This window comes from Dufourea novaeangliae, unplaced genomic scaffold, assembly GCF_001272555.1.
Source record: "Dufourea novaeangliae isolate 0120121106 unplaced genomic scaffold, ASM127255v1 scaffold27, whole genome shotgun sequence".
Classification (NCBI taxonomy): Eukaryota; Metazoa; Arthropoda; class Insecta; order Hymenoptera; family Halictidae; genus Dufourea; species Dufourea novaeangliae.
The window spans coordinates 263,989-285,749 of record NW_015373897.1 but is presented as its reverse complement, the minus strand read 5'-3'; the positions used below and the strand labels follow the sequence as shown (position 1 = coordinate 285,749).

The following is a 21,761-nucleotide window of genomic DNA, read 5'->3' as shown; positions in this document are numbered from 1 at the left end:
AGCGCGTTTTTGACACTCAATTTTGCAGTTTTTTTATCTAAATTCGTGTTTATCAAGTATATTGAGTATGCCATTTATGTAGACAATTTTAAGCTACCGACAGACTGTTTGTACTGTGGAATAAACGAAAAAATGAAATAATATTAATGATAAATTTTTATTTCGCAAACTTTGCGTGGGCCAATGTTGTATTATCATTGTAAATTTCTTGTTAATTAACCAACTATAATAATTGTAGGCCGAACATTGCATATTCGTTGGCAAAGTGTCATAACTTTTTCGTAGTCGGCCCTATTTTGGGAATTTGTAAGCAAAAACACTAACTACATCCCAACTAACTCCCGACTGTTGGATACCGTTGGCCAACCATAAATGCTACTAGGGCAGTATCACGATACCTTGTATAGTTATAAAAAAAAATTGGTAAAAGTCGTAAAATCGTCAATTTATTCATGCCGTTCTAACAATTTGATCATCAGCTATAAATGGCTGACAATGCCACATACGTTGAACGGATGTAAGGCCAAACATGTCGCGCTCAAGAACAAAAGTGGTTCGGATGCAAGGAGATCTTACCTGATGAATCGAGGTCGCTATGAAGACCACGTACACGCATGCGCCACCCACATACGTCGCACACAATGCGGCATTTACAAATATTCGACTGGCGTTCGCAAATGGCCGGATTGGTTTCGGTCCACAAAGAAACGCTGCTTCCGCGGTCTCCGCGTACGTCATCCGCGGTGTTTTCGTTCGCCTGCAGAGCACGTGGGACGAACGGACAAGTATGTGAACACAATGGGCGCATATGAACCCGATTATTAACGTCCAGATACCGCCGAACAAAAGCCCGCCGTTTTTGATCGCGTACGGCATCGCGAGGATACCTGTGCCCAGGGACGATTTCAATAGATGGGCCAAAGCACCAATATCGCTGTAACATAAATATATTCCAGGTTACCATTAATCATTCGAGATTGAAAAGTTTTTGATGATCGAATGAACGGCGGTAAACTTGGGCTCAGATAGACCCTTACTCATCTGGCATTTAGATTTGGTTTGGCACGCATTTCTTTAGGATATGCTGGTCTCCTTATAAAATGCTAATATAAACTAATATAAGCTAATATACAGGGTGTAACAAAAATGTTGTCCCACCCGGAAATGGGGCATTCGAGGGGTGAATTGGAACAAGTTTTTCCTTAGCAACAATCTAATCTGAGGCTTCGTTACCGAGATATCAACGAAAAATCCCGACCAATCAGAGCGCGAGTTTGCCAGCCGAGTTCCCGCGCTAGCGGTGGCTACGCGCTGCGATTTGTAGCCAACGCTACCGCGGGAACTCAGCTGGCAAATTCGCGCTCTGATTGGTCGGGGTTTTTCGTTAATATCTCGGTAACGAAGCCTCAGATTACATTGTTGCTAAGGAAAAACTTGTTCCAATTCACCCCCCGAGTGCCCCATTTCCGGGTCGGACAACATTTTTGTTACACTCTGTATACTTGTACCCTTTAGTTAGTTTCTATAGGGTGAAGTGATATGTAAAATTTTGGAAATCTTGGGTCAAATTGTACCCAGACACCATTGGAGCAGGGTTCAATAATTTATTATCCAGCTGTTAAACTAGTTTTGAAACAATAATATTGGGTGTAAGGGAAAGTTCTGTCGTCTTGAAACGAATCCAAGCTTTTTAAAGTGGTCTAATGCTGCTGTTTGGTGAACCCGAGCATGTTTCAAATATCAATAGACGTTTATGTTTGTTTCCTCTCTTTCATTATACGTGAAACACGATTAGCAATATATGTTGGTCTTCCTGACCTGGTTTTATGTTTTGATGAAAAATCAGCATTTCAACATTTTTCCAACCATCTTTAGCAGGTTCTTGAGGTTACTGTGGCTTTGTCAAATACACCACTATTTTGTTGCTGCTTGCATAACATTGTTTCCTTTCTAATACTCATACAATTTGCAGTGTCTCCAATGTTCTTTTGAATCACACATTTTGAAACAGATTAATATAGAAGATAATTAATTGAATGGACTTATTTCTATTATTGAATGCAATAGGACAGTTAAGCTTAAAACTGTCGTAAGTTTCGTTTAAATACCTGTTACCATCTATTGGTAAGAAGCTCTGACAGTTGACAAAATAAAAAACGACAGAACTTTTCCTAACATCCAATACATACTTGGAAGCTGTAGAACTCGACTACATAAGACTTGAAATAAGTGTCACTCGCCCAGAAAATTTAGTATCGGCAAGAAACAAGGCGCCAGAGTCCGTCGTAAGCAGCTTTTAAAAGAGGTATGATTAACCTTCTTTTCATAATTTTGTTGGCTTTTTAGGTTTTCGTTTAATACATGTGAATAAAATAACTAGGAAAGAAACAAAAACCACGAACATAGGGTCCAAGTCCATATTTCGAGTTTAACCTGTTAACACTCGGTTGGTTCACTGGGTCGAAATGACCCAAAATTTGACTTTGAAGTAAAATATCTTTGAGGCAACATTGAACATGGTACTATTGGCGATGTGTAGTAGTAATTTCAGGTATTTTAAAAGAAACTTTTTTTTCGGAATTCTGTTTTTTTGTTCAAATTTTGTTTAACCCTTGGACTACGAAAGGCGTATATATACGGCCTCCAATATTTGTCTTACTATAACACATTTACTGTTTTACTAAACTGATCTAACATAGAATTTAGATTTTTTTTTATTTGTCCATTTTTTTATGATACCTTAAATGTTAATTTTTTACAATGAAAATATATTCTCTAATGTTCAAACTTTATCTCGGAATTTTTGCAACTTAATACGACGGATTGTTTTTAAACAGCAGTTGACTGAAAATTGGCTTCGGTCGAATCGATCCAGTGTGATAACTACATTCGAAAAAATGTGTGACAAACGAGAGTTAAAGGGTACCGACACACATGTGTATCTACGTTCAGTTTTTCGTTCATTCAAGGATGATTCCAAAAGATACATTGAACATTGTTCTGAATAAATATTCACTAGGAAATTCACAAAAAAAAGGAACATATCGTGCCAATTGATTGTCATTAATACTTATAAATGTATTCTAAATAAATTCGTTCCTAGAAGAGATTAAGCGATACGCAGGTCCAATTCACCATTCTGACGGCACAGACGATCCTGATGATCGATCAAGAGCGTGGACATTTTGGCCGAAGTGAACAAAAACCCCATGTTGGCCTTTTTTGTTTCTTTTCAACTTATTTTATTTACACATATCCATAAAGCTTAAATAATCGATCAAAATTATAAGAAGAAAGCTGTTTATGTCCATTTTCAGTGTTGCTTATGATGGACTGCGCCGCCATTTGTCAATTCTTATGAGGACGATTCTCATAACTTACAACCATCCTTTTTCAAAATTAACGCAATATCTGGGTAACTTCCCTTGTAAGTGTAGTAGTGAGTATTCACTACTTCTGTTAAGTCTGAGCAATATATTTTAATTAAAATAGTGATGTTTTACATGTGTATGTTCTATCGTTCCCCAAAACTGTAAATGTAACTAAGTATGCATTTTGAACTGCTGCACAAGTTGTTTGAAACGACTGCATCTGGTATCATCCACCTTTACAATTTTTCCAAAGCTGACCTTGTGAGTTGTTTTATTTCAACGATCGACACGAGCATTGAAAAGGCACCACTATACTTGATGCTGACATTTAAACCATTCAGACGTTTCAAAGACCTTCGAGAAGCGTTACTCACACGAGTATCACTATGTAGGTACATACATACACCGTATTCACTTTTGTAAAAACAGTCCCTGAAATTTCCTTATACAGATTACACTTTTAAAAGACTTCTCTATTTTTCTTCGGTCTGGGACCATTTAATGAATCATATGTAAATTTCCGGTTCTACGAAAGTATGTGAAGTGAAATAAGAAAAAAACGTTATAGTGAACATTTAACAAAACGTTTATTTTATTTTCAGTTACTTGAAGTATTGAATAGAAAATATAAATTTCTGTACAATTCCTGTTTCTATGCAATACTCTCAAAATATTTGAATCTGTACAAAGATGTGTAGTGTACTGATAGATTTTCTTAAAATTTTTTTTGTGTTCAAGACATTTAAAATTGGAATTCTAATTTTGATCAATTTAAACTAATTGTATTTTACGTGCTTCGTTTAATATCTCAAGAATACAATGTGATTTGAGTTCAATTGTTTAAGAATAATGATTTTTAGCTTTTCACTTCCTATATGTGTAACACGAAACAAGATAATCTCTAGAAATATTTTATATGATTTGAGAAGTATTCATGATTTCATGCAAACAAACAATTGATATTCGGAACATTGAGAAACGTATGAATCTATAGAATAATGATGAAGGGTATTATTCTGACAATACTTGTAAAAATATAAAGAAATAATGACTTACGAGTTGGCATGTCTTTTATCACGGTGCTCGAAAGGGTTGTAGAGTTCATCTTTCTCGTTGTATTCGCCAATGACGACAGAGGCTATTTTTGTGCTAAAAATAACATAAATTGTACGTTAGTACATTTATTTAAATATAAATTCTTTACTTATTATAAATAAATATAATTTGATACGATGAAGTACTTCAACTATATGAAAATAATAACTTCAATTTAAGAGTATTAAATATTTTAAACTGACGCATATTATAATACATCAAATTCTTGTAATGAGTAAACTACTCACAATTAAAATAAAAAGTTAATCATATCATAAATTATTTACTTCACACTAATCTTACTTCAACATTCTTTGTATTATTTCGAATTACATATATACTAAATTTCACACCACTAATACTATATTTCTTCCCATTTTAACGAACCATAAGAATCATAATTGATTTAATTTAGACTCAATTACATATTTCTTGATTTGATATAAAGAAATTTGGAATAATATAGGTCATACTGTTGTGATTTAACTGGATAACTTCTCGAACCTCAATATTGACATAACTACAAATAAAGACGACTAAGAAAAATTTGATGCATTTTGCGGTGCAGCACGCGTGAATAAAACGTAGCTTGCATTAGTACAATTACCTACTTCGATATGATAAAATCAGAGATTCTAGAAGCAAACAGCAAGAAAACTTAAAATTATTATGTAGTAGATACAGTCAAACGCAAATGCCAAATCAACTTATCGTTCACAGTTAACCCCTCAGGCGGTTATGTCGTATGCATGCGTCATGATCAAAATCAATACACAACGGCAATGACATACTCGCATTATGAAATTCGTAAAAATAATTTTCTAAAAATAAAGATTTTTTAATTCTTTTAATTCTTTCGAAATAACAGTCGCCAAATGGTATTGTACCTGTGTTTCCCGTAATGTACATTATTTTCAAGTAATGGTTATGACTAGACTCCGGATGTCTATGCAAATGCATATTTTTAAAGAAAACAGATAGAGCAATAAGACCTGGGAAGAAATATGTTTTATGATTAGAGAATTCTGAAAATATATTTTTTATTTTGCACTTTTTGCATAATGCATGTTTTTATATTTTATATTTAAAAACATATGCACTAACTTATTGCATATGTTATCTGCCCTGTATAATATCTTTCGTGCTCATGTAAAATATCTTTCTCGACAAATTAATTTAGTCTATCAGGAAATTATCGCATCATAACTATAGATTACTGTAGAATGTCGACAACGTAAACATACATGTATATCGTGATAATTATAGACAAACATCAAAATATACTTGTATAGGCTTCAGTTGTTCGTTGAGCATTGGATGTGACACTACTTGTATCTATTAGAGCGTTTTTAATAACGCCGAAAACTCGGAGTAGTAGAATAGCACTAATGAACAATTGGATCGAAGGCGATTCCAATTTTGTCATCGATGCGAGCAATGAAAAAAGTGTATATTGTCAAACTTGTAATATAACTACAAAATGCGAAAGAAAATCGCAAGTAGTGCAACATATAAATATTGCTACATATAAAAGATACGTTTTTCGGTTAAAGAATTAAAAAAATGAATTTTACGTAAATTTAATGCGAACAATGGTTGCTGTTAATATGACTTGGTGCGTCTTCAATAACGATACATGGAGGAATTTCCTAACGAAATGTACAGACCGCACTGTTCCGGATGAATCGATATTACGAAAAAATTACGCGGACGATTGCTATGATTCAAGTATTCAAAATATTAGGGAAGACATTGCGGATCATTATATGTGGATTTCTGTGGATGAAACCACTAATGCAGTAGGCTAGTACATTGCAAATTTAGGAAAACTTTGCGAAGATCAAATAACGAATCCGCACTTATTGTGTTCCAAGCAACTAGAAGTAATAAATCATGTGACTATATCTCGGTTTGTGAATTCAGCCCTGCGAATATTTCTACCGAATGGTAGCGAGGAAAGAATTCTTTTACTGGTCACAGATACAGCACCATATATGATCAAGGCAGGAAAAAACTAAAATTATTTTACGAAAATATTGTACACATTATATGTATAGCGCATGGCCTACACAGAATTGCGAAGGAAGTACATCTTCACTTTCCACTAGTGGATAAATTAATATCATTAGTAAACAAGGTTTTTGTTAACACTAACCGTACCGACCGCCGGTCAAATGACCGGTTTTAAATACGGTACAAATAGGTATATGTATAAAAGTTTCGGTACGGTTAGTGTTAAAGCACCGCTTCGTATTGAAACCTACCGAAGAATATAAAAAGATACTCCTCTGCCACCGGAACCTATTTTAACTAGACGGAGTACGTGAATTGAAGCGGAATTATTTGATGCTGGATATTTGGAAAAAATGCTTGTCATTTACTGTAACTCGAATTACAATATGTCGCAATAATCACGAAATGTATTATTCATGTTGCATATTTTCCCTGCAAATTTGCATACTTTCCTCCATATTTACGTATCTTTCCTGTATAAATCGCATATGTTTCTTACATATTTATCGTGCATAAACATCCGGATTCTAGTTACGACGTACATATACGTCAGCGATGAAAAATTTGTACCATTATGCACTTTTAATGATGAACCATAACGTTTAACAGGTTAACATATTATGAGAAAAATAAAAATGTTACAAATAATAAACTTTCTTCTAAAGAAAACAGTGTAGCGATTGCGCAGGCCTGTGACGTTTTCATTGGAAACAAAATGTAGCCTGCTCGACGATCGTAAAAATATTATAAACGTGTCGAAAGGCACGACTGCTCTCCACTTATTCCCAATTTAGGTGTCAATTCTGTCGACGTTACATGGATCGATCTCCCAAAGGAAGATGAGACAACATAAATATTGAGATCCACGATGATAGCGCATTGGCGTTTAAATTTTCGGTATGCGTTTAGTCAGTCTATTATCAGTCATGTCTGATAAAGCAGGCGAAGATTTCAGCACATCAATCGAGTGTTGGGATTTATTACAAAAGTTAAACGATTTTCTTGGAGTGGAGGACGTCTATTGATACCAGTCACGTGGTTTTATCGATGTGATCGATGATTAAAACGTTCAGTGTACTTTGGTGATACTTGGCCTGTTTAATTAATACCATGTCATAGATTTGTATGTGTATACTGTGATACGAAACTGATGTAACATACTTAATCAATGACCTAATGAAGTTTAATCAACGATACTTTTTATAAACAACAGATATGTAAAACTCGATTCTTTAACCTTTCGTGAAAGTAAATATAAGATTCATATCCATCGTATTCTGTTATAGTGCTATATTTTTAACTGACACAGATATCGTTTAATGTTAAAATTGTATTAATCCTCTTCAAATCAATTCTAAAGAATTATTAACTTTAATCTATACAATTATCGACAAAAATTAAGAACCAGCAATTAATCAGAGGATATATTTTCTTTGATCACTTGCGTATGTAAATGTTTGAATAAAATGGAAGAAATATATACTGTTTCTACAAAAATGTTAAAGAGTATGTGAAATTGACGTTCATTAATTACGCGTGTCTACGAGTAACAGAAATGATGTTCATAAAAAGTTTCTTGTTTCTTAATTTTTGTCGGTAACTACAAGTGTAAATGTGTATTTTATTGTAAAATAATACCTGCTACTGAACTCCTGCATTGGATTGTCCGCAGCTGCTTGTTCCTTTGTACCTTTCCCCATGATGAATCTAAAAACAATAATTTTTTATAGTTATTAAAAGTAGATACATCCAACTTTTTAAATATACGATTAAGTACTTTTTGTTGATGTCACGAAGAACAATAAAAATTCAATGTTATGTGAATAATTTCAAAGAATAGAATGTAAGTATATCTTCATGATTAAAGTATGGAAATAGTGAAAAGCGAACGGTCGTTTGACTCAGCGTCCATAACTCTAGATACATAAACTACCTACTTTAAGTCGTATTGTTTTAAATATTATCTTTTTTATGCTAATTTTGAACAGAATGGCACATGTTATAATTTATTTTAATTTTGCCACATGCAACTTGTATCTAGATATAAAAATAACGAATGAAGTCCGACCATTTGCGTCACAGTAACACTGTTACAAATAATAATTTTTAAATTTGCATAAACATTTACTTAAAACTCTTCTCGAATTACAATCGTTTTATAAAGTTTCAATGAAGTATTTGTAAATAATACGATTATATATTGGATCATTTCTTATGAATAATTAAGTAGAATTCAAAGAATTTTCAAAAGTAACACTACCAAACACATCAAGTGATCATACCAGGCTGTTTTCATTAGTTTTGTGCTCTTCAAAGTTGAAATGTTACACACAATTTGCAGAATGCCTCATCTGTGTATATGATTTTCTAAAATAATTTTCATAATAAACAATCTTCTCAACATCAAATCGTTTTAGAAGATTGATATACATTTACGAATGGTACACTGCTTTGAGAAATAGTCTATTACATTGAATAATTGAAATAACTTTGTTACATATTTCAATAAGACAATAAAACCATATCAGTCGTATCTTAACAGGATTAGTGTAGTATACATTCGATACGCAGTAATAAAGAAAACCAAGTGTTTTATTTACATTCTGTATCTACATATGTACATCATTTACCTTTCATCATTATTAGAATACAATTATTGATTGAATCTGTCGAAATTGAACCATAAATAATTATGAATTGTCTTGTAAAATTGTAGATTCCTATCATGCATCCGACACGCAATACGGAATTACATAATCGATCCAGATCAAATCGTTTTTCGTGAATTTAAACGCTTATCGAAATAGACGATCTACCGAGGGTGATTATATCGGTCATCGATCTATCGTTCACGTGAATCTACTTCATTGGAATCCGTTAGATTCCGCGAAGGAAATCGATGAAGAGGGATATTAGATCGAGACGATTATGATGTTCATTAATTACAGGTATTATAATTTTGACGGAGGCCTCGGTTTATCGCCAAAAAATTTCCATCGATTATCGATTGTCTTATCAAATAGATTACCATAATTCGTGCGCCTAAGTTTGTGATCGATTACCCTTAGAATATTATTCGTATGTCAGAAAATACGGAGAAAAAAAAAATTAAAAGCATAGAACAATGCAGAACCATCATGACGTTTAAGAAACGAGGCTGTGTGCTATTTAAACGGTCATTTAAGATCTTAGACGGATATTACCACGTTGATTGTAATGATGGTCATCGATGATCGATGTCATTAACACTAGAATTACCAGGGAATAATTGCAGCTATTTTTGTCACAGTTATGAAAATTATAGATGTACGAGAAAATACATATTAGTAGATTATGAAATTTATTTATATACAGACAGTCGTAAGACTCATTAAATATCTCAGAAAATGCAATGTCATCGAATGATGCAATTTTTATAAGAAATTACAGACCAGTAACTTTCATTGCTTTTGTACGTCTTGTGTTATATTGTACGAAATACAGTTAATTTCTGAAGAGTGATACTTACAATCTTGTGAATATTAAGTTGGCTACAAAGTAATGTTAGATTTCTGCAGTACATGATGCTTTTCTTGTATTTCAATGCAAAGCACTGCTCCTAACTAATAAAGCATGTATACATATTCTGGCAGTTCACACTTTAACGCATAGTTTTAAAAAAATCATTATGATTTGGATGAATTTTCTTGAATAGACCTTGTTTTTAGAATGAGTGACGGGAAGGTATACTTTCGAACAATTATGCTTTTTTATTTCCGTTCCATTACAGCATTATTACCATGTATACAGGACGTTTTTTTTGTTGTTTCGTGCCCCTTTTTTTCTTCTCCGGAAATAAAAAAGCATAATTACTCGAAAGTGCACTTCCTCGTCACTCGTTTTCGTAACAAGGTCATTTCAATGAAATTTAATCCGATCGTAATGATTTTTTTTTTAAATCACATACATATTTTATTAGTTCGAAGCAGTGCATTGTATTAAAAAATAAAGAAAAGCATCATCTACTGCAGAATTTCGACATTAGTTTTTTGGTCAATCCAATAAAAATTAATACATACTGGAGTGGTAATCAAAGTAATGAATATAAAAGTTAAGGTAAATATTTGTATAATGTACAGAAAACAGTTGATAAGATGTATTTTATTACGATACTGTACTAGTAATGTAAAAGTGACGAAGTATGTATACATATATGTTAGCTATAACATTACAAATGAGCATAGAAAATTATTTCAACAAAAATATGTTTAAACACATCTTACTATTACTGTAGCTTGTGTATTTACTATTACAGATGGTAGCATCTTTGACGTGCTATTATTAAAAGAAACATGTTAGGAGTAGTTTCGATAGATTTAATACTTTACAATGTTGTTATCATAGAATATTATATCAATAAATCTACATCTACCACATATTTATAGGCTAATAACACTAGGACACCTACCACACATAATTAACACTAGAACTACCAATCCAGTAAAACGACAGATTTCAGATTTCTTATTTTGCAATTATTGAAATTGAGCAAGTGCTTTTGTTGGAGTTTATAACGATCTTTAAACGATTATATACTTTATATTATACTGTTTTATATTGGGTCATTGCATAAGTAATGCAAATTTTCTCTGATCTTTGTAGAAGTATAAAAACATAGTTAAAACTATGTATTAATTTTCTACCTTACTACATTTTCCTTCATCTTCTACAAGATTTCGTCATTTTCTCAACAATTTTGCAATTCTAAAAATGGTAAAAATATTGAAATAATAGAATAAGTAGAAATAAAATTCACAATAAAATATCCAACATTATAGGATGATTTAAAAATTCATCAAAAAGACCAAATCTCTTATCCTCAAAGCATTCACTCCTGTCTAATCTCAAAATTGATCCACTTTTCTGTAATAATTACAACGTACAAAATAAACTGAAACATTTGTTATATCAACACGATAAATATTGCTCCGATCGTAAGAAGTACATATACTTATAACACTCTTAAAGACGAGAGTACCAATGGAATCAAACTTAAACAAGGAGTCTTGAAAGATACGATGTGTATGTGTGTGTGTGTGTGTGTTTATTCAACGAGCTGCACATTCGTGATCCTAATTGTAGGTCGCAGCGAAACGCGCATCGAATCATTAACACCTGTAATTAACAAAAAGAAACGACGTATGAATGCAACGTGTATAGTTGTACGCGTTACACAACACGTCTTAACGGTTAAAGTGGATAACTAATGAATAACTAGTGGGAGTCACACTTCGCACAAAAAATGCCACGTGCATTAGCTCCCATGACCTATCGTGAAAAGCAAACTACATAATTGACTATGTAATACTTAAAATTCAGAATAACACGTATCGTCCTATGCTACTTAAATATTTCTTACTTTATTATAATTTTTTATCTGTTACTTTAGCAAAGGTTAAACCGAGACCGTAATCGTTAACAGTTAAACGAAGGTAATAGATTGTCTCAAAAGTTTCCAAACTGAAATGGAAACAGTAGGTTTCCGTGAAATGATGATGCTCTTTATCGTCGAATATTACAAATAGTTTTCTTTTGAAAAGATATACAGATCACAATAATTGTAGAAACTTTAGTAATGGCTCTGGTAATTCTTCTTCAAAATGGTGGAAAGGATAACGGTCGAAATTTTTAGCTTCACGAACCATGAAATGAAAACAACATTTTCGTCTCAAGTGGTATCTCACTTTTTGATTATCCACCGTGTTCGTCTAATTCTGTTGTATCGAACTACTTTCTGTTACCCAAATTTGAAAGGAACACAAAGAAATGGTAATCTAAAATCATTTTGACATGTACTTCGACGACTTACTCCAATAAGATACTTAAAAGAAGAAAGAAATTCCTACATTTGCGCTTGTCTTTATCAATTACTTTAGAAAATGTCATTTTGCATAAAAATTCGCAGTCTATAATGTAATCAGTTACTATTGTATCAATGATGAAGTGTCCCACATTTCTGACCGGTAGTGTATTTCCAATGTTTTTATAATTATCACAAGCAATATTTCATTTCAGGAAGTAACTACTGTCAATCATTTCTGATAAAAAGCATGAATATCATATAAAAAATCGCTGTTTTAACTTGAATTCAGAAACTTTCAGAAGTCGTAGAAAATTCATCGATAAATGTTACACAAGTTATGAACAAAATTTCACAAACAATTGCAATTTTCTTGGTATTTATTCGTTCTATCATTGAGACATCCGATCGACGAATTGGTTAATCATTTGCAGGATAAGTCAGCCGAATCATTTAAACTACGATCTAACTTAAATGTCAGTTCGATATATTCAAATTAATATTAATTAGGTATTATAAAATGTAACTTCATTTGTTCATGTCAATTATTATATTTGTATATTTTTTATTCCATAAGAGTGGAATTCTAATTTTAGAAAATTCGACATGAATGTATGTTCGAATTTTACACCTACTCACTGAATTTGGTTCGTTTTAAACTTATATATAAACTTTTTATGGAAGTGAAATCTTCAACTGAAAGTCATTGTATAACAGGGTTAATACTATTGTGTTATAATTTACGGTTTATATCGTTTTTAATCCTACAATATGAATTTTCAGATGTCTCCGTTGTTTCTACATCAGTATAAAAAGCTCATTTATTTGATAATACATATTCTATTTTTGGAAGTATATGGGAGTAGTATTATCAAAGTACACACATACTTATTTCTCAAATTATGATAATTCAGAGTTTGATTTAGAGGAAAATACATGTATAATATCGAAGCGAACATTTATGTAAAATTATTTTTAAAAATTTGTTCTTTTATTATATTATATTCATTTTTCTTGTGCACTTTGCTCAAGAAATATAATTTATTAAGTAAATTAAGTGTATTTTCGGTCGTTTGACCACAAGTGATTGTAAGTATGTTGTTTTCAATTTATAATATAGCATTAATAGAATTAATTTGTGATATTTTTAAATCTCTTGGATTGTTTTCCATAACAATATTTAACAACTCATCTTTTGTTGTTTGAACAAATATTCAAAAACACATCGTCAAATAAAAACATGTCATTGTAAGAAAATTCAGCTGTCCTTCTATCATAAATTGAATACGGAGACTAAATTTGACATTTATTGTCACTAAACGTCTGGTAAATGATTGATTAAGTGTGTGATAAATTAATACTATTTTACCTTATGAAATACGTCCTTAATACAAAGAGATTGATGAAAATAAACATACATACATGCATACGTATACATTGCTGTTCAAAAGTGTAGTATTATTCTACAACTTCGGATAAAGTATGACTTCTTCCATTAAACAAATAAATTTAAGTTACTATATGTAAGTATTGGGTCGATCGGAAATTTTGTAGAGTTTCGAGCACAGCGTCTATCTTATGTTTTTACTGGAGAAGGAAAAATTACTTAATTTGGCGAACAGGAAGGGGAGACAGGGGTAGAAAGTCAGTCTTTGGTTTTCATGAAATAAAAGAGTCTATATTTTAGCCAGAGATTTAATGTTCATTTACACGGATAGGTTGGAGATTCAAGATTAGTTCTATAGCAATGTAATGTTTTTAGATTAATTGTTAAAAATATTATGACCATGAAAATTGACCGAGCCGGATTGTGACTTTTTGCACCACTTTGGGGTAAAGTTGTACCACAAATAGATTAAGCAGAATTGTGCACAATGAAAGACAAAAAATAATAAAAAATTGCTAATAATTACCAAGAATCAAAATAACATTATTGTTTTCTATTTAATTGGCTCAACACAACATTATTTCTTAATCAATAGGTGGTCAGCATAACATAAATTGCCTTTTTCTAATTAGCATAACATAACATTACCTTCTTAATTAGATCAATTAATTATCATAATTAATCATTATCATAATTTATTGATTATTTGTTATTATAGCATGGTGTTATAATAACTGCATATTATAGTCGTATGCAGGTTATACCCTGTTACAACCTGCCTCTATGACTTTTAAGTACTTTTAATCCCAGTCTTCTCTACTATTTATTTTCCACGTGTAGACTAAATGTATTTGTTGTACAAATTACTCGTCGTTTCTTTTGTTGTCTGTAAGGAATACCGACAAAACATATGAACAAACACAAAGTCTATTTTTATCACGTTCTGTCAAACTTTCAAGAAAATTGCACTACTTCTATTGAAAAATTTATAGTATCTACCCAATTAATTAGACTTTATCCTATCAGATGATTAATCTTTTAAGTCGTTAGAATATTCTGTGTTGACAAAAAACTTCGAAAACAAAATCCAACTGAATATTTAGAAGTAGGTTGAAGAGTCTTTTTAGCTAATTACTTGGGCTTGTAAATGACTGGAGTAATGGAATTAATTGAAAAATGGAAAGAAATTGTAGAAAAAGTAGTAAATAAGAATATGATACAAATTGAAAAAAAATTCTAATTCCGTCCTTCAAATCGCTATGAATTTCCCGAACAGCCCGATACATTTATAAAAAGCAGAATTGATAATTAAGATATTCGATTTTCACTGAAAGCATTACGTACTTAGAATCAAGAGCAAGTATTTCAGGGGGTGTAATTTCAATGAAAATTGCCAAGAGACAAACTGTTTGACCTGACCGTGTGCATTTACATAATGCCTACGTTTAAACAGGTTTAAGCAATGATACTTTGAACGGCCATTATTACTCCTATGATAGTTATTGAAATTAGTTTTAAAAAATGTCAGTAATAGTCTTTCTTTGAAGGTTAATAGAAATCCACAAGGTTGATAATAAATTTCAATACATTTTACAGTTTGTTACACGTTTGGAGTATTACTGAGTAAACTACTGTTTTTAATAAATTTAAATCATAAACTTATGTCCCTTACTAATGTTCGACTTTTTTTCTAATATCGTACACAATTTTTCTCAAACATGAGTAGGTAAGAGAGAATATACAGAATCTAAACTATATTGTCATTATGTTTAAAAAAAATGGAATTTTAGTACATGCTCGCATTTGTAGTACACGTAAGTATACAAAGCTTCATGGAACCAAACGTTAATGTAAGTACTTGTACTGCAATAATGTGTTTATTCCATTTTCGGCTTTATAGAATTTTTATTAGACCAAACACATTTCAGATGTGAATGAAATCACGTGACTACCTGTAACCAGTCCCCTCCTCTCTTTTTATACAAGTTTTTTAAAATTTTCATGCACTACTGAAAAATATGAACGTTAGTTCTGCCAGTATGATAGTTCCTAATGTTATCAAGTGGAGTACTTATACTTTATTTTTCTGCAAATGAATCTGAAAGGACCTAATGTCATTTGCGAAGGAATAAAAAAAAAAATTCGTCCATTGTTACTCATTTTCTACTACAAATTGCCTTCGTCGATTAACCGTTTAAGTATGGATCATTCCAAATGGAAACATTTATGTACTGTAGAGAACGCTCGATCCGTAATCGCAATTGATGTCCAAGAATTTTCAATAACACTTCTGTTGTGTAATATTGTACATTTAAACTTTATCTAAATCGTCTAATTTTTTCAGACCAGAGTAGTCTAAAATTGAGTGTTTATTCCCTAGGGCACGTGATCCAAAAGGGCAAACTTAAATCGTCTAATTTTTTCAGAATAGAGTAGTCTAAAATTGAATGTGCATTGATATTTATTCCCAACTACACATGGCCAAAAATGGCGAACGCTGTAGAAGAATCTCTTTCACGCTCCGTGTATTAAATAAATATATCAATTATTTACGCAACGCATAATTCAGTTTTTGATTTCTTTTTATATATAATTACGTAAATAGCATCCAATTTATCTAATGTTTATTTAAATAAACGTTAGCCTATGGTGACATTTCGCTAGAGGCATTTGGGCATTTATAGTCTACACCGACGTATTCACTGATCACGAAAATCTACCGACAAAAGTTCAAGAACAAAGCGATTAACCAAGGACAGTGCAATACATTTGCTGGTATCACTTGTGCATATAATTGTTTCGATAACATTAAAAAAGCACCTTTTACCATAAAACTTTCATTGCAGGTATCTCAATGAATATTCCTTTTGCATATAATTACATATGCCTTAACAATTATTTACTCAGTTTTTATCAGTCATCCAATCTCCGTAAAGAAACACAGGATATGTATTCCATTTCAAGAAATCAAGGTGATTTTCAAAACATTATGTGTAAAAAATGTAGCAACTTTTATCCGAAACATTTTTCCGTATAGCGAATAATTTACGAGTAATCATTTAAAATCATAAAGTCGGCTGCATCACTCTGTACGCGCCTATACCACCAGAGTTGGGCAGAATTTTATTCGAATAATACACAGTGAAAAACAGCAGTATCTAAGAGTGTCGTCCTCATATGTCGATTCATTCATGGTCAAGTATTATTTTATTATAAAAATTGAAATTTCCACGTTTAAACAATTAAAAATGACGAAATACTTTTTTTTTATCTTTTATTCGTTATTCGAAACTTTTTATTTAGATAATGAGTTTGCCCATCTCTGCTTACCACTCAAGAGGTCACAGAACATCGAGGGATTTCTTGACGAGCAAAAACAACTTCCACACAAAAAAAACCGTAACTTTCTTTCCGCTCAGACATTCCATTTACTTCTTTTTCCCAGCAATCCATACAGTTCATTTCGTTTAATGAACGAGATCTAGGTATCAGTTGGTCGCGTTGAGCAATCGGGCATCGCACGGTTGAGAATCGACAGAAACGTGGCCACATGCAATTACGGTGCTGCAGCTGGGACCATATCCTTGAACGCTTCCACGGGAACGTACCTACCGTACACAATGGACGTGGGACTTTCTAATGTCAGACAGGAGAAAGGACTCGCGATGTGGCTAATAAATATTCTGATGTAAGCCCGGGACGGAAAAGAGTCACGAGCAGCCACTGTGTTGCAAAGAAATGTATCAGACGGGTGGTAGCATCGAACGATCCGCGGATAGGGTTCGAAGATCGCGTTGGGATCTATGGATCTTTGAGTGAGAAGTATCGATGCCACGTGATAACATCGGCACGAACTGTCGTGGCGGCCAGTCTGTTTGGAAATTCGTGGTGATCGTGATCGGCGAAATGTCACATAACAGCTTGTTCCCTTTTGCGACGGGATATTGCGTAACGATCTATTCTCGCGGTCTGTATCGATCCAATTCTTATATGGAACTTTCGATCTGGCATCGGCATTTTGTTGGTGGATGGTACATTTCATTTTCCTCCATTGTTTTTGCAAATATATGATTTGGTAACTTGACTGGGGATGTTTATGCATTTATACAGCAATTTCTCCATGAGAGTGACGAACTCCAGCCCGCTTCGGTGCATTCATGGCAACGTGGGAAGGTCTTCAGCTCCTCAGAAATTTGTTTTTTTTTAGCCCGAAACCGAGTCTTTGCTTAGCTTCTGTTTACTCTATTTCGATTGGTTCCATGGGGGGAACTCCTCAGTGATAGGGATAACGCCGTTGCTCGTGTCGCATTAATCGAGACATCACTGTAGCTTTAGATGGAAGCATTAACTCTTTCATTCCCAAATTATTTAAAAATTACCAAATAAATATTTTGCTGTATTTCTGTATGTATATTACATGACACATAAATGATTCACAAGAACATTTTAACAATGTGAAACAGTCTAGTACCATTTTTCATTCGTTGCTATTTGAAAACTTTTTTACTTTTATTACAGTTACATACATATAATAATTAGTTTTTACCTACATATAATAAAGAGTTTTGTAAGTTCATATTGTATTCATAACAATGCTCAACACTTGAGTTTCATTAAATGAAAGAGACAAAAGAATAGTGTATTATTTACCGATATGCTTTTAAATGCATATTCAAATTTGTGCCATGCTATCTACATAAGACTAGAAGAAACTGTTTATACTCACACATATGAAAAAATACATGGCACTAACGTTTTAGTTCCTAATTTAGGATATGTACCCATATGGCAACACTGGGAACGAAAGGGTTAATACAAATTGTACTAAATTTATTTACTTCACCATTTTGTGAATTTTTTCATAAAAATGTAAATTTCTACAAACAATTCTACTATCAACACGAGCTGAAGGCTATCTATTTATCTATAAACTGCAGATTTTAAATATTGATTGCACACGTAATTATGCAAAACACGATGAAAAAGAGGAACCTTAAAAAGGCTTTTATAAAGCTTTAATTTTATTTTTAACTTCAAGTAGCTATTAACAGATGGAAGATAAATTTCCGTTACTTTTCGATCTTCGGAGATAGTAATACAATGAATATTGTTGCATTACAAATATAAAATCTGTACACTAGTATATGTATACATGTACCTGTTTGGAATGTCTGATTTAATCAACTAAAACAAGCGGTCGGAAGAATATGGAAAAAATAATACTTGAACATAAGTCAAGTAGTATTTGAGGCCTTAAAGTGTCCATTTTATCAGAATATAACGTTAATTATTAATTTCAACAATGTTGTGTAGATTCAGCTTTAAAGTGGCTGTATCTATCGAAGGAAATGAATAATAAAGCGGAAGGTGTTCAGGATTAATAACAAAAACATATCCACCGATACAAGATCTTGCTGAATACTGAACGTTTCCAAGAAACCAGTTTGCTTGCATATCAAGAAGTATGAAACGATAAATGATTGAAAACTGTATTCTCACGTATTAATTGAAAAACGAAGCATACAAAAAATTATAGTTACTATTTTGTGTAAAGGGTGTTAGTTTGGTTCCGTGAGAAAAAAATGGTTTTCATTCAATGATAATGTGATAGTTTAAAAAAAATATAGTGCATTAGAAATGGACTCGTTCAAAATTGATTGGCATAATTATACATTAGACAGAAATCTTGTGTTTTGAGAAGATATTTCTATGTCTTCGATTTCACGTAATACATATCTGGACCCCAGCGCCAGAGCATATTAAATCTACTTTTTAAAAAAATGACATTTTACATGTTTCTTGTATCAAATATTTCAGTCTTCCCGATGGTAAAAATTGTTTCGTTCTAAGTCGTCTAGTTTTTAATATAGGTACATAATACCCTCAAAATGATATTCAGTTCACATTTTGAAAACAGTGTAAAGTTCATCACATAGGGAAATTAATGCAAAGTTCACCAGTTGTCTTAAATCTACAGGGTGTTCGACAACTAGTGGGAAAAAATTTAAGGGGTGATTCTTTGAGGCAAAATAAGACGAAAATCAAGAATAACGAAATTGCGAAAAATGCTTCGTTTGTTAGTTATAAGAGTTTAAAAATTGACCGAAATCATGGCAATCCGCGCGCACGGAGTGTCAGCGGATCACGGCTCAACAGGGGCGTACAGTCACTTTAAAGACTCAACGACGTGCAGGAACAGTCGATAGAACAGCTGTTTACTTACCTCGTAGAAGATGTCGATAACTTGTGCCCGCGGTATTTGAGTCGAATCCATTTGTATCGCATTAACTCTGATTACTCGATAAAATTCGCAAGAAATGTAAATATCTTCTTACGAATATTATCGAGTAGAGAGGGTTAATGCCCCCTCTAGTTGTCACGTATCACAATTGTCCTGTCCACGAGTATCCATGAAATTAATCCGCACACGCACGTACACCACAGAAGTCCGCGAAAAATGTCCACACACACTGAGCCATTGTCCCGTCCGCGAAAAATGTCCATACACACTGCGCGATTGTCCCGACCGCGAAAAATGTTCACACACTGCGCGATTAAGTAGACCCGCGAGCTGTTCCTCCGTTGGGTTTAACACTCTATAGGTTACACAAAACTAACACTCAAAATAATTAATTTAAAACTATTTAACACTAACTTTTATACTAATTTTTAACACGATATAATTAATAAAACCTACAATATTTAATAATACCTGCAATAATGAATAAAACCTACAATATTTATTAAAACCTGCAATAATGAATAAAATCTACAATATTTAATAAAACTTGCAATAATTAATCAAATCTACAATACTTAATAAAACCTACAATAATTAATAAGACTTACAATAATTAATTTGCACTATTTATAACGACGACATACGCGACACTACTAAATAATCACTACGTAATCGCTAAATAAACTAAAACTTAGTTTTCCGAAGATGAACTCTATTTGCTCGTAGAATGCAAAGGGCACCGTTCGGAAAGGACGACTGATATTGTTGAACTGATCCTCCCTCGTTAGGATCGATGTGGCGTAATAGGTCGATCCCCACTCTTTCATGGTCAATACTTTTTGGGAAGGAAAAACTGCATGGGAAAGTGTCTTGGAGGTCGCGTTTCTTTTCGTATATTCTTAGAGCAACATCTGTATTTTTTTCTCATACACCACTCGGGGCCTCGAGGCTACTTGGCCACGATGCCGAGGGAGCGCGCGTCTGGACATTATAAAACTGCCTCTTGTCTTCTGCAGGACGACCACCCGCCGATTTCCTGTAACGTCTTACTGCCATCGACGAAGACCTTGCCTATTGTGTTTTCGGCCGTCCCTCTAGACATTAACTTGTAAAAAGAACTTTCAACCTCGAATTCCAATTCCATGTTAGAAATGGTTCATATTACACCGAATGTATGTGTTTAACAATTTTATTTATTTTAGTTTCTTAGTTTCTTCATGCATCGTAATGAAGGTGCGGCAAATTTCATCTTAGTTTCATTCTAATATCATTATACGTTTTGTATGATCCATGTTAATTGCATATTATTTTTTTGCGGAAACAAGAACCTCAAACACTTGGAGTAAGATCGAAGTGGTAATAAAATGTGCAATGCACATAAAACATACAGTAAGTCAATATTTAATATTTCAGGAATAAAGATATTATCCTATCGAGCGAAGCTTCGAACGATAAGCAATTAACGCATGCACTCGTTTAAAAACATCGTTCGGCACCCCGCGACGGAGGACAAGCTCGTCCACACAGTCACCCCCTAAATGTAAAGTCATTCAGGTATGAATGACACCAGCCGCTTACGGTCGACCGACGAAGGCGGCTTGCTACCTGAGACGGAGCGCGCCGCTGTTTATTCCTGAAATATTGAATATGGACTTACTGTATGTTTTATGTGCATTGCACATTTTATTACCACTTCGATCTTACTCCAAGTGTTTGAGGTTCTTGTTTCCGCAAAAAAATAATATGCAATTAACATGGATCATACAAAACGTATAATGATATTAGAATGAAACTAAGATGAAATTTGCCGCACCT

At 32.9% G+C, this 21,761-nt stretch overlaps 1 protein-coding gene across 1 annotated transcript in view; it reads right to left on the bottom strand.

Moving 5' to 3' along the window:
* Positions 1 to 21,761, bottom strand: part of LOC107193386 (proton-coupled amino acid transporter 4-like) — a 41,457-nt gene that overhangs the window by 9,749 nt on the left and 9,947 nt on the right. The window contains exons 2-4 of the mRNA XM_015582826.1: positions 8,118 to 8,186; positions 4,428 to 4,520; positions 577 to 934 (exon numbers count right to left, since the gene is read on the bottom strand). Coding sequence (XP_015438312.1) covers positions 577 to 934; positions 4,428 to 4,520; positions 8,118 to 8,179 — 513 coding nt within the window. The 5' untranslated portion in view covers positions 8,180 to 8,186. The remainder of the gene's footprint in view (positions 1 to 576; positions 935 to 4,427; positions 4,521 to 8,117; positions 8,187 to 21,761) is intronic.